This window comes from Passer domesticus, chromosome 6 (genome assembly GCF_036417665.1).
Source record: "Passer domesticus isolate bPasDom1 chromosome 6, bPasDom1.hap1, whole genome shotgun sequence".
Classification (NCBI taxonomy): Eukaryota; Metazoa; Chordata; class Aves; order Passeriformes; family Passeridae; genus Passer; species Passer domesticus.
In genome coordinates, this window is record NC_087479.1 from 48,917,176 (window position 1) to 48,931,310 (window position 14,135).

The window sequence follows — 14,135 nt, forward strand, 5'->3', positions numbered from 1 at the left end:
GCTTTACACAGGCAGCACTTTTCACCCTGTGATTAAAGCACAGCCCAATGACTGCTGCCGGCACCACAATCTCAGAGAAACACTTTGAGCCAAATTCTGCCCTTTCAGAAATCCTCTTCCACAGCTGTGAAACGTTTATGGCTGTCTGTTCTGCACAAACCCAGTTTGTTGGGTACACCACCTCAGCACCCAGGCAGCCCCAGCCTGGTGAGCATCTCCATCATCATCCATTGAGAGCCATTATAAGATTTCTTTCTTTCAATCTTACACAGCTCTCACACTGACACCTCTGGTCCCGTCTTCTAAAATATGCCTCAAAAATGGGAACTCCTGTCCACACACTCTTGGTCCACAGGTGATGAGTTGAGCAGAGCTCCCTGTTCCCAACACAGAGCCTCCCCTTCCTTTTAAATCAATTTTGGAAATGCAACAGCATCTGCCAAGAAAGTTGTCCTCTACCAAGGACAAATCATAAAAGCATCTCAAATTGGCACCATTAACTTTTATTCAAGAGGAGCAAGGAACACTAAATGGCTCACAAACCAGCATCTATCCAAAACCATAAGGTCATCTGCTACTAATCCACTTCGGGACACTGCAGCACACCATACAGGGACCAAAGGCATTAGGGGCCCATGAGGCAAAGCCTGGGAGCTCTGATGAGCTGGTCCAATCACCTCCCTGCAGCTCAGCTCCTGGGCTGTGACTTGGAGCCCTGCCCTTGGGATGGGTATTCACACGTTGCAGTATCAGGCTGCAAGATCATAAGAGAAAGAAATAAACAGAAATGCATTTTTTTAAAGACTGGGTATTTGTTCGTCCAGTCGCTCTCCATTTCAGAATATTTTTTATGTCCTTCATCAGTCTTGTACTTAGTTACAGATGGAAAATATTAGCTCTGGTTTACAAAACATGGCCCCGTTTCCTGTAACACAGCACAGGTTGGACAAATCTGTCATTTGAGTAGTGTGTCTGTTCTGTGGCCAATTCTGTAATCTACAAGCAATGTGATCCTAAACAAGGAATCTCATGTTAGCAGCCAAGATTGGAAAATCCCTGTTTAGTGTGATTGCTGCCAAAACCATCTCACTTGCTAAGGACAAACTAATTTTCAATCTGCAGCTTGGAAGCTGTTGTTTTTCCTCTTCTTATTTTTTTTAAATAAATAAATAAATTTTAAAAACCTAGCTCATTTTTAAGATGACAGAAATACACACTTGATTTTAAAAAGTGAAAATGGATTTAGGAGAGAGTTTAGGGTATATGAAAAATACTCCACTGTCTACTAAAAAAATTCTATTTTTGAACATAATTTAAACACGACTTGAACAAGTTCTATTTTACAAATAGAAGAGTTGTAATTCAGAACAAAGAGCAACAAGACTGTTGTGTACAAATAAGAGGAGAAGAGCAAGGAAGCAAAGAAAAAAGAAGTGTTAAATGGTAGAGATAGGACATAGATCAAGGATGATCCAGATACAGCTTTAAACTTGACCTCATTTTGCAAGATGGATCAAGGCAATATAAATAATGGCAACAGGGATATGAGATTATCAAAACTAAGATGGAAGCAAAGCTCAAGAAATTTAATATATCCAGGTTGGCAGACACAGAGATGAAAAGCAGAAGAAGCTACATTAATTATTTATTATAAGCTTTCCAGTTTACAGATACTTCTAGCTGATAAAAAAGAAAAAAACCACTACACAAGTGTCAACAGTATCCTTAAGTCAGTATGCTTCAACTCAGTATTTAGGAAAGGGGAATTTCATCTGGAATACATGCAGGGAAGAGTTACAAAAACTCACCTTGATGCAGAACTGGCCTCATTTGCTATCACATGCACTTTTTTCAGTGTTAGAATTCTTCCTTCTTTGCCCTTCTAAATGCTTCTCTGTAGTTTCCTACATGAAAAGGTTCTTTCTGTTTTAAGAACATTGGGATGGGAGGTTATGGGCTTTTCATTTTGTTTGAGTTTTTTTGAAGCTAAATATTACTAATGTCAAATTTCCTTGCCTTTTCACTCCCTATAAACATTTAAATTCTTAAACATTATAGCATCTCATACTTTGCCAGCCCACTCAAGGGGATTGATGGCTTATCTTAGGACATGGGTGGCAAAATAGGAGAAGGAGTTTTCACTGTCAGAGCAATCAATGTCTGGAGCAGTTTCTCATGGGGAGATGTCTGAGCAAGACTTGAGGCCACCAGGGTGAGCTTGGTAAGGTTAAGAGAGGGGCTGGCCCACATTTTCCACACAGAGAGCTCTAAAGGACAGGAACAATGATTTTCCAAGGGTTACTGATGTGGCAATCCAGGTACCATAGTCAGTGTCTGCCCTTTGCCATCTGCAGAGTGAGGGGTCACCTTGGTCCTGCCCAATTTGACAAAGCAAAACTCAGAAAAAGTTTCAGTTTTAATTCCCCAAGATGCCTCAGCTCCTGACTTTTTTGTCTCTTACCCAGCGCACCCAATTGCAGTAATTAACAAGAATACAGTGCCAGTGTTGGGCTCAGTTATGTCCAGCACCTCTCTGCATCTGTGACCCCTCATTTCTGTGTGGCACAGTCTGGTCCAGACCAGCTCCCACTGGGAAATACCAGCCCTGAAAGCCTCAGGGAAATTTTTCAGGCCCCATAAAGAGCTTCTCCCATCCCAAACATCATCTCTAGCAGAGTGCGGGAGCTAATAATATCCCTCTGCTTCTGTAATATAGCATTTCCTCCTCTTTAACTTTTACTGGTTGCATTACCAGCTGCTCCTTTGCCCCTGCCACATGACTGAGCGTCAAAAGAAGCCATAAATCAGCTTATGGCATTCATCGAATGGTGAAACTGGTGCTTTCTCCCCTGCTGAGGAACTGGAATTTCAAATGCAGCTTCTAAATATACTTTAAGATATTATTATTTTAAAATCTTTTTTAAGAGACAAGACAAACCCAATTTTTCTTGGAGAAAATGTGTACTGAGATTTCCTCAAGAAAGTCTCAGCCACTGGTTGGCAGGAGGGACAAAGCCACAATTCCAAACCAAGGATGTGCTGGCAACCACAGTCTTGGCCATGACAACCAAAACCCTTCCCAAGTGCTGTTGTGCTCATGCAAACATGCTTGTTGGAGAGCTGGAGCTTCCAGTAATTTCTTCCTTCAATTGCTATTACTAATAAAACATGAAATATCAGTATCAGTGTTTATGGCTTCCTAATAAAAATGCAGCAATTGCACATTAAAAATGAATGAAGTATATGATTATGGATGTATGATATGTGATTTATTCTTATCGAACTGGCAAAAAGTTTCTCTCTTAATATTTACATTAAAATGCTCTGTCGAGATAGTTTCCTGAAATATTTTCTCAGCAACGGTGATTAGGTTTCAAGAATTAGATTGACCAAGGGGAAACAAAATAGAGCTAAATATTTTTTTTTAATTCAGCAGTTAATTTAGAACAACTGAAATTTAAGCTGCTTGCATTCATCTAGGAAATACTAACAGCAGTAACTATTTGCTCTCTGTTAGCAGCCCGTCTTTGGTTTCACATGGATGATAATCCAGGCTGCTTTTGCCTGAGGAGCCGGGAGTTATGTTTCCCACTGACCTTCTACAGAGCCTTCCAAAAATAGGGAACTGGGAGAGGGGTGGCACCAAGCACCCACGGAGTGCTGATGGCTCTTCCTGCTTTGCACCGGGGATGCAGATGATTTCAGCTTTCATTTTCTTAAATGCTTTTTCACCCTTTCTCGACAAAGATGACCATGAAAACTAATAGAAGTCAAATGCACTTTTACCCCTTATTTCTGTTAAATAAATTCTGTTAAATTTCTCTTCTAAAAAAATAATTTTAATATACTGCCACAAGCACTCAGGAATGACATTTTGGAGTTGTCAGCTGCAAGTCTTCTTTTTAGGTACTTGCTTTCTCAGAGTACATATGAAATTTTTTTCCATATGATGACTTAAAGTCTGATGACATTCATAGAATTCACAAAGTGTAATAATGGATTGATACACTGCAGTATTCCTGCCCTTTGAAGAAACAGAGAGTGAACACCTACAAGGAAAGCCAGAACACAATGAAATAATATCTAATATAAAAAATTGTGTGGTATCCTCCCTTTTAGAGTTCCTTTCACACAGAAGATAAGTAGAGATACAGACAAGGTGTTCACATTTAAGATGACTTTTAACTCCTATCACTTGTTTTCAGTTCTTGACCAAAAGACCAAATGGCACCACACTTTTATTTCTAGAACAAAAAACCCCAAACAGCACCATGTCACAACTCTTGAAAAGCAAAAGCCATTCACACGGAATAACAGCAATAAATTCATCTTGGCACATGACACTAGCTCACAGAGTTATCCATATCTACTTTTGGGAATGAAAAAATGTGTCAAGGTCTTTAACAGCACATTTTCCATTTATCACACATTCTGTTTTACCACATTTGCTACAAGTACTACAACACGCTTTTTGCTAAAGCACAATGGACTTTTTTTCAGGAGAAAACATTAATTGTTTTAATTGTTTGGAATTTCATACCCCGTGCAGGTGTGAAAGGCACCTGTGGCTATTCCTCCAAGTGGTGTCCATTTCAGTGGTAAAATACCACTAATTATCCAGGCATAAATTACACTTTTCCCTTATTTTTAAAAAGACCAAAACAAACCCTAAATATACATATTCCCCCACCCAGTCCTGCAGGGGTTTTGTGTAGCACTGCCACCTTTATATGGTGAATTCCATATGCTTATTTCCACCAAGGAATCTTCACAAGCAATTTTATTCAGATATTATTCAGCTGCTGTGCTAAGATATTTTCATATTACAGACCCATTCCGCCCCAAAAATAATGAATTTAAATAGCATAAGCATTAAGAGCATGAAAATAAGATTCAAGGCACTAAGAACTACCTAGAAGTCGTAGTTCAGCTACAGCACAGCAGTCTTATATCCTCATTAAAGCGTGCTTATATCTTATCCTACAGATTCACACACTAAAGGCCTGAACAATGCTGAAATCACCCCCACTGCAGGTTGGCTTGGCACCACAGACGAGCTACCTCAAAGAAACCTTGCCTGGAGGTAGGGAGGCATATTCCCATCCCTAATGGGGGGGATATTTCCACCCTGCTGTGCATTGCAGAATTCCTATAGCTGAATTTACGTTATTACAGTGATGGATTTCCCTGCAGAGGCACACACCAACCTACAGCTGACAAAGTAATCGTTTAGTCCTCTGGGTAAAGAAAAATAATGTTCTGAATACTGTTCTAAATGCCACCCAAGGATACAGGAGTTGAAGTGGTAACCTGGTGTATGAGCTTTACCAAGAGCCCCCAAATGCCACAAAGTGAACAAGAGCAGGGGATGTCTTTGCACTGAAAAGCCACAAACAGAACAGCTGACAATAAGAGAGAATTCTCTGAGACTCACTTGAGCAATGTCTCTGTTCACCCTTTGCAAATGCAGATATCAGGGCTCACTTTGTTAATATCATGGTGGCACTAGGTGACAGCAGGTATTTATTATTGCTATACCAGGCTTTTTTGTGCTCATAAGCAAAAATATCAGATGAGCATGATGTATAGCGCTTTTATTCCCCCTACCCTCCCACCCCAAACTGTGAGCACAGAATATTGTAAAGATCTAGAGACTCAAGATAATTTTATATATATATTTATATAAATTTAGATAATTTCTAAATTATTGTATAAATTATATAATAAGTATAATTATATATTATTATATATATTTATATAATTATATTAGTATATAATTATATAAATAATATTTATAGATACATTATTCTATGAACTATTATATAAAGTATATGATTATATAAAATATACACGTGTATAGATTTGTATAAATTTTTATAAATTACATATATTTATAAATATATATATATTTATATTTATCTATTTCTATATAAATAGCCAGTCTTCATCCTGTTCACCTATTCAAAAGAAAATGCTTGAAGCTTTTTATTTTATAGAGGATTTAAAATGAAAGCATTTTCAATTTTCTTCCTCAAATACTCAAATATTTTGGGAAACTGAAGCCATACTTTGGATGTGTAGGTACAAGATCAGAAAAGCTGATGGAATAGGACTTGCCAAGGGATGTGAAGAATTACAGGAAGAGATTCTGTAAGCACATAGGTCAGAAAGGAAGAGCCAAGGAGGCTGTGCAGGATGGGTGTGAGAAGAGAGAACTGGTGACTACAGATATGGAGAAGGCAGAGATACCCCGTGAGTTCTTTGCCTCAGTCTTTGCTGGCTTCCCAGCCTCTCAAGGGATTCTGCCCTTGTGCAACCCCACCTGGAGAAAGAGCTGGACCTGTTAGACAGGGGAGAAAGAGCTGTCAGACAGGTCTAGAGGAGAGCCACCACGGTGATCAGAGGGCTGGAGCACTGCTGGTGTGAAACTGGCTGAGTTGTTCAGCCTGGAGAAGAGAAGGCTCCAGGGAGACCTCACTGGGCCTTCCAGGGCCTCAAGGGAGCCCATGAAAGAAAGGAGAGCAGCTTTTCCATGAGGAAGTAGTGACAAGACAAGGGGGAATTGTTTCAAACTGGAAGAGGGCAGATTTAGGTTGGATTTTAGGAGGAAGCTCTTTATTGTGAGAATGGTGAGACACTGGAAGGTGTTGCCCAGAGAAGCAGTGGATGCCCCATTTCTGGAAGTGTTCAAGGCCAGCCTGGACAGGGCTTTCAGCAGCCCGGTCTAGTGCAAGGTGTTCCAGACCAGGGGGGTTGGAATGAGATGATTTCTTATTTCCCTTCCAACCCAAATTGTTCATCCTTTCAAATGCCCCTAAAATTATTGCTGCTTTTGATGGTACATGGAATAAAATTTTTCCTATCATTTTTGGAAATTATTTCTTAGCTGCCTCAATCAGCCTATGTGAGCTATCAATGTACAAGCTTTTTCAATAACAATATATATGCTAAATACCAGCTGTCTCTGAATTCTACCAAGAGATGTTGATTAGACACAAGGCAAAAGGTACCAGCCTGGGTGAGCAACAGAGGCTGTCAGCAGGAAAAAAAAGACAGTATTATAAAGATGACAAGAGAGGCCTGGTTCTTTGCTAATTTGTTTATGACCACATGCATAAATTCCCATTATAGATAATTTAAATTGCTATTTAGGGATTTACTTCCTTGCCGAGCTTTTATCAAAATTTTACAGAAAACCTTCTTGTTCTAAGGAAAAAGAAAACAAAGCAACAAAGCAAAAAACACCAGGGAAAAAAAAACAGATAAAACAACAACAGCAACAACAACAACCAACCAAAAAACCAACCAAAAAACCAAACAACCAAAACAAAACAAAACAAAAATAACAAACAAAAAACCACCAAAAAACCCAAAAAACCCCAAAGACTCTTTTGGTTCAAATTATAATCAAAACATTTTGGCAAAGGAATTGTCTGCATTTTCCCAAGACTTTTAGGACAAGGATTGTACCAATTCCTGTTATCCAGATATGGAAAGTATTGGTACCAAAAAGTTTCATATAAACATCAGGGCCCATAAAGGTGCATTAAGGTGATAAAAAAGCACCACTTCAAAATTAAAACTTACAACAGATTTAATTTAATTATCTGCCTAAAATAAACCTGAGCATACAATATCAGGGCAAAGGATGAGACACCCAGGGGATTTCTGCATGAGGAGTCACTGGCAGCACGTGAGGAATAACTTCATGTGTACCCACAAGTCAGTGACATTTGGCCTTGATGTCATGAAAACAACAGAGTTTTGTTCCACAAATAGTCTAACTGGCAGCATCTCATTAATGATGCAGTCCATATGTATGCTCAATGTCAAGAAATTATGAATTTTGTTGTATTTTTATATGCAATCATCTGTAACTGTCAAAAACCAAAACAACCAGCAACCAAAACAAAGCATTTCCTAACAGAGGAACCTTCTGTCACACTATGCACTGCTTCTGTGACAGTGTTTGATGACAGGATAATCTTGAGTTTAAAACAAGCAAGAAACAATTTTCTGTCAATTCATTGGTGTTACTGGTACCACCTAACAGGACTCAATGAAAATCTTACCTGAAAAAAGTTGCATAGTTTTTATTGAGTATGCAGAGTTAACAGAAGCCCAGCTCCTGTCCACCCACTAGAAATGATTCCACCAACATAAGTCACCTTTTCAATTTTCCAAGGCTGGTGCAATAACCTGAGTTTCCATCACCATATTATGCTTTCACAGAGTTTTACCAAGTTGTGTCTCCCTATTACAGTATTATAGAAACAGTTGATAATACTGACATTATTATTATTTCTTTTTCATAAATAAGTGCAGCACTTAGGAAAAATCTGCAATGACAGAGTGGGTCCAGACCAGTTTTCCTTCCAGGTCTTCTCAAGCCTTTCACCCAAGCACCATACTGGACCAAACCCTGCCCTGCACCTCCAGCCATGGATTCAGCACACTGGTCCTGGAGCAGGGGGACCTTGCAAGCTGCAAGCCATCACGAGCTGTCAGCAACCTCCACAAATCTCACAGACATCTGGGGCTTATCAAGCCAGCAGCATTTTTCCTACATTAATCTCCACTAGGCCTGCCCCAGCTTTCATTTCAAAAGACTTGGCATGGTATCTTCAAAAAAAAAAAAAAGAAAGTACAAAAAATTAAAAAATTGCTCGATTTCTTGAGATGCAGCTGGTTAGGAGCACTGCCTTTGAAATGTGAGCACATTGCAGAGATGTGGACATGCTCATTGCAGGCAGCTTGCAGCACAGGGGACAGCACTAATGACTGCCAAGAAGAAGCTGCTTTTGGGTGATCCCTCCCCTTCTTTTGGGGAAGTTTGGGGAGTGCTTTAATTAGCTGCCATGCTGGGGGCTTCATATGGATAGGGTGCACTTGTGTTGAGCACTCTCCAGCAGCCATTGGTTCTCCCAGCAGCTCTCCAGCACCTGCAGAACCCTCCTGCTGGCCACGCTGGTGCTCTCCAGTGCTGCCTTTGCAGATGCTGGCCAGGTTAAGGCAGCACCCTTCATTGCTGATGGGATGGAAACTGCTCCACCACACTGCACATGGCCACCTTGGACCCCTGACCATACTGATCATCGTCCTTCCCACCACCTGAGGGATCTCATAACCTTTTCATAGAAATCTTAGGGCATAAGCAGTAATTAACACTCATTTTCTTTGCACAGCCAGGAAACCATAACACAACAAAAGCCCAGCCACCAGTGCCTCAGTTTACCTGAGCATAGCTTTCAGTGCTCCTAGAGAGTGCAGGTGGGGCAGGTAAATTGTCATCCTTGTGGGCCCAAAAGCACAGGGCAGGGGTGGCTGTGCTGCACACAGATTAAAAAAAAAAGAACTAATGGTGTTTATAGTTACAGCCCATTTTCAGCTCCAGCTGTCTCAAAGCAGAGTGACATAAAACACATAAGTTCATTGTATTTCACAAGAGGATATCCATATCCTTTCATATCACATTAAAAATGTCAAAATATCTTTCTGACCAGAGCGTGCATGCCAGGAAAAGGTCAGAGGAGATTTTCAGTGCTGAGCACGTGGTGCTCATCACTAGACCAACTCTTCTCTGCCATGAACATCTCAAACTGAGTTATCAACTCAGATACCCTTCCTTCTACAGCAGAGTGATGCATTTAAAAGCAGAAAACTTAATACTTCTCAGGTCAAGAGAGTGTTAAAAATTTATTTTCTATTTTCTTTAGAAATTTAACTAAGCAATTTCATCGTTTATATTTTCAAGATAAGAACTGGTAGCTCACTTATATCTTTATAGTGGTCTATGTTTGTTCTAGGAAATATTTATTGCATTGTCAGTTTGAAATTACTCACTTGAAGCAGCTTGGGAGTATCACTGAATGTCCAATGGCTCCATTAAATAAAAAGGGGTACCAAGATGCTTGAGTCTTCAAGTAGGCAGGAAAAATTGTGACTGAAAATGAAGTAACTTAAAATATCTTTTCAAATGAAACTTCACAGCCAATTCATCCTAGTCCTGAAGAAGCTGAGAATTTATAGCTCATTTACTATCTTGAGGCAGGGGTGTAGTTAGGAGGTGTTAGAGTCCCATCAGCTTTGACATAGGAATTTGTTACATTTAGAGACCAGGAATTTAATAAAAACAGGGTTTCTTTAAGAGGACTGCCAGAAATACCCATCCAGTATCTTAGGGAAACTCTGGTCTTGCCTTATTAATCATTAGCAGCCACAAAATGTAACTCCACACAAATTATCGGATAAGCAATCTGAAAAAAATTCCTCCGGTCACATTTCTTTAAAAATTAGATTTTTTAATGCAACCAATGTAGTGGTGACTAAAAAAGACATGAAGTCTCATCCCTCTACTTCTACACTGGGTTTAGAATGTTCCATCAGTTCTGGGTGATTTTGACAAAGCAGAAGAAAGCCTAGGGACACTGGGATGAGTGTCCCAGGGATCACAGAACCACTTAGGTTGGAAAAGACCCCTGAGATCATCAAGTCCAACCTTTGACTCATCACCACCTTGTCAACCAGACCATGGCACTAAATGCCACATCCAGGGCACTGAACAGCTCCAGGGATGGTGATTCCACCACCTACCTGGAGAGCCCATTCCAATGCCAGACAACCCAGGAAGAAATTCCTCCTGACTGGCAGGATCCTGCATTCTTCTCCAAGTTCCATACTGCGAATCCAGGTCTACAAATCTGATGATAACTCTTATACTTAATTTTCTGTCATAAGAAAAAAAAAATATACTTCTAAATTAAAGATGTTTTTCCCCCCAGCAAAGTTGGTAATTCTCCAGTGATAAACCCCAACAGACATCCTTTAGAAAAAAAATTTAAATAATGATATCAAAATCAGTACAGTTACATTAATACAAATACTAAACTCAACCTTTTCACTCCACTTTTAACATTTTCTTTCTCTGTTCTATTGTAAATCTCTTTGGAGCTATGGAGACCCACCTCTCCATGTCCAGATTGGCAGCCTGTAATGGAAATGTAGTATCAGTTTGTATCTATTGACAAAACACCATTGAGGCCACCTGTACCATTCCAGGGGCAAACCCTCAAACCATCAATCATTTCTCTGACTTCATCTTTAAAGGAAGTTGGGGACATCAAAGGACATACAGTTTCCCATTTAATGTGAAGTAAAATGCAATTCCATAGGAAGATACAGGAGAGATGTTTCTCTTTTCCTTTAAATGTTTCTCCTTTGCTACCTCATCTTGACCTATTTCTTTATCTCAAACACTGTTGTTCCTAATGGTTTGGTAGACTAGAGGTGAAACTGCCACTTTTTCTGATGCCCATCCATACCCAACCATAGAGATCTATCAGCTGTTTCCCATGAACTGGAGCTATTTCTGGTTTTTATTTTAAACAGGCTTATCCATGCAAAAAGAGAACATTGCTTGTTCTTGTTGCAATCAGATTTATAGAAGCAGAATCTGCTGAGTTGGAAGGGACCCACCAGAATCATCAAGTCCAACTGTTGGCCCTGGTCAGGACACCCTGAGAATCCCACCATGTGCCCCAGAGCATTGTCCAAATGCTTCTGGAACTCTGTCAGGCTGCTGCAGTGACCACTACCCCAGGGAGCTGTTCCAGTGCCCAAACACCACCATTGGGGTGAAGAACCTTTTCCTGATATCCAACCTGAACCTCCCCTGACCACGTCATGCCATTTCCTCAAGTTCCTTTGTAAATGTATTTTGTATACATAAAATACTTATTTGCATGATGTGTTAGTAGATTTTATTTCATCAAGCTCTTATGAAATTTGAGCATTTCAAGCTGAAATGGTACTGAGTACTCAGGGTTTAAAAGCCTTCCCCCTTACCAGAAGCTTCCGTCTCCCAGTGCTCAGACCCCCGAGCCCCAGTGTGTCTTGTCAGCTTTCCTTGGCTCTGGATTTGCCTGCCACTAGCTAAACCACAGAAAAACAGAACACATTTCATTTACATTCTCATCTGTTCTCAGGCTTGGGTTTAAGTCATGCTTTTAGGAGGTCTGCTTCTTGTTCACAGTAGTTTATTCATATAAGTCAGGAGGGTTGTTAAGCTGTTAGGCTCCTGCTTCCCCCAGGTTTCAATTGAACTGGTAGCAGTTTTGGGTGTAACCCAAGTGTTTGCTTCCATAGGAATATTGTAGAGCATTCCTCACCATGGCAAGTAATGCTCTCAGCCCTACTGCCCTCTCACTACTCGGAGCTCTTTACTGGCACCACTGCTGTAAGCCTGATGTCACCAAACCCCTCCTGTACAAGCCCAAGGCTTACACATTTCCTTTAGCTGCCCCAGCCCCTTTAATGCCTCTCTGCTCTTCTTCTCCGTCATGGCCTGGTTTGGAAGGAACCTTAGAATGATGCAGCTCCAAAGCCCTGTTGTGGGAAGAGACACCTTCCACTGGAGCAGGGTGCTCAGAGCCCCATCCAACCTGACCTTGAGCACTTCCAGGGATGGGGCACCCACAGCTTCTCCGGGCAGCCTCTTCCAGTGTCTCACCACTCTCACAGTAAGGAATTTCCTTCTAATATCTAATGTAAATCTCCTCTCTTTCAGTTGAAGTCATTACCCCTCATCCTATCACTACAGTCTCAAATCTGTAATTTTTAGCTTTTATTTTTTGTGTCTCCTATGTGATGCATCCTTTTTTTTTTCACTAAAGCTTCTCCACCAAAACCAGTGAAGAACACTTTCATTGTTAGCTGCTTCCCACCTCAAACTGTTCTCTTTCCCCACATCCTATTGCAAGAGACAGGGTACACCCAACACCACCAAGAACAGTGTGGGTCAACTTCAAAGCAGGCTCCTATTGACACACTAATTCCCTGTCACCTCGGAGATTCCATGTGCCAATTTCTTCAATAAATAGGCTCTGCCAGCAAAGAGGTGAAATTATTGTTTTAATATTAGCCTTCCTTTTATCTCTGAAAAGGAGCATTTGTTTTGGCACTATCAAGACAAACCTTAATAAACTGACTGGCAAACAGTGTTTAGCAATGAAAATGATACCGGACAGGGATTAGAATGTAAGCAATAAAAGGGAATAGAGAGATTTAGGAAAGGATGTGATTTATAATGACTTTAAGGAGGATAAGCTTCTACATCTGTGATTGCTTGATTCTATAATATTTTAATTGATTATCAGAGCTAACAGGTTTATTTTTTCATGTGAATAAAAGCTGGTTTATTTCAGCTTTCGTTTGCATTTATTTTACAGCCTATATTAACATGGACTTTTTTCATAAATTTTGGCTCCATCATGTTGTACTCATTCCATAGGCTTAGAAACCTAAATTAGCTTGGGCTGGGGGAGGGAGCTAGGAAAGCTTGTGGTTACACCTGTTACTCTGCATAGTAGTGCAGGGGGTTTTGGGGATTTTAGATGAAAAACAGTATCACTCTACACTGACTCAACATCCTTTTCTTTACTCTCTGCTGCCAGGTCCCTCAGCAACAACCACTCTCCCCTTCAGGCTGATTTTCAGCCATGCTGACAAATTCAACACAAACCCAAACAATTCAGGGAGGCACCTGAAGCCATCCAATGTACATTTTTTGTACCCCACTAAAGGCAAAAGGTACTAAGCTGGTAAGTCCCCCTCCAAGACTTTTCTGAAACAAGTTAGGGTTGTTTGCTATTTATTTCTCTATAAACTAATAATTCTCTCACCAACTCAAAATTTAGGGAAGCTTTTAGGTGCTGGCAAACGTACATTTTTTTAAACAGGTACAGAAACAGTTCTGCTCATTTTGGGTTGCTCTCATACCATGGTTTTAACTTGCATTTACAAAAAAAGGTGGCATTTGGCAATATTTTAATAAAAATTATATTATTTATAGAATATATAGTTATTTACTAACAGAGTGCAGGAATGAGGAGGGAGCACACCCTGAGTTGTACCTGCTTGGGAATATCAGGCTGTTTCTGAGGCTTTTAAGGAAATTTTTAGCTTTTGTACAGTCCCCCAGCCTCATTCAGCATTTGGGGATGGAGGCAATACATCAGAACAGTTATGGTTGGACTCTATGATCTTTAAGGTCTTTTCCAATCTAAATGACTCCATGACTCTACAAAGTTTTGGGGTTCCTGAAGGTACCAGTCAGGATGAGATAGAACAAATCCTGG

The 14,135-nt window shown here is 40.2% G+C and overlaps 1 protein-coding gene across 7 annotated transcripts in view; it reads right to left on the reverse strand.

The window, feature by feature from the left end:
• The window catches only part of LOC135303473 (uncharacterized), a 39,442-nt gene that overhangs the window by 8,574 nt on the left and 16,733 nt on the right, over positions 1-14,135 (reverse strand). Inside the window, exons 4-7 of one of the 7 annotated variants that reach the window (XM_064425340.1) lie at positions 10,965-10,987; positions 10,594-10,727; positions 9,844-9,943; positions 9,236-9,329 (exon numbers count right to left, since the gene is read on the reverse strand). The exons of 4 other annotated variants lie outside the window; for them this stretch is intronic. In XM_064425340.1, the coding sequence (XP_064281410.1) occupies positions 9,236-9,329; positions 9,844-9,943; positions 10,594-10,727; positions 10,965-10,987 (351 nt within the window). The remainder of the gene's footprint in view (positions 1-9,235; positions 9,330-9,843; positions 9,944-10,593; positions 10,728-10,964; positions 10,988-14,135) is intronic. 2 more of the 7 variants (XM_064425339.1, XM_064425341.1) reach the window with 2 other exon arrangements.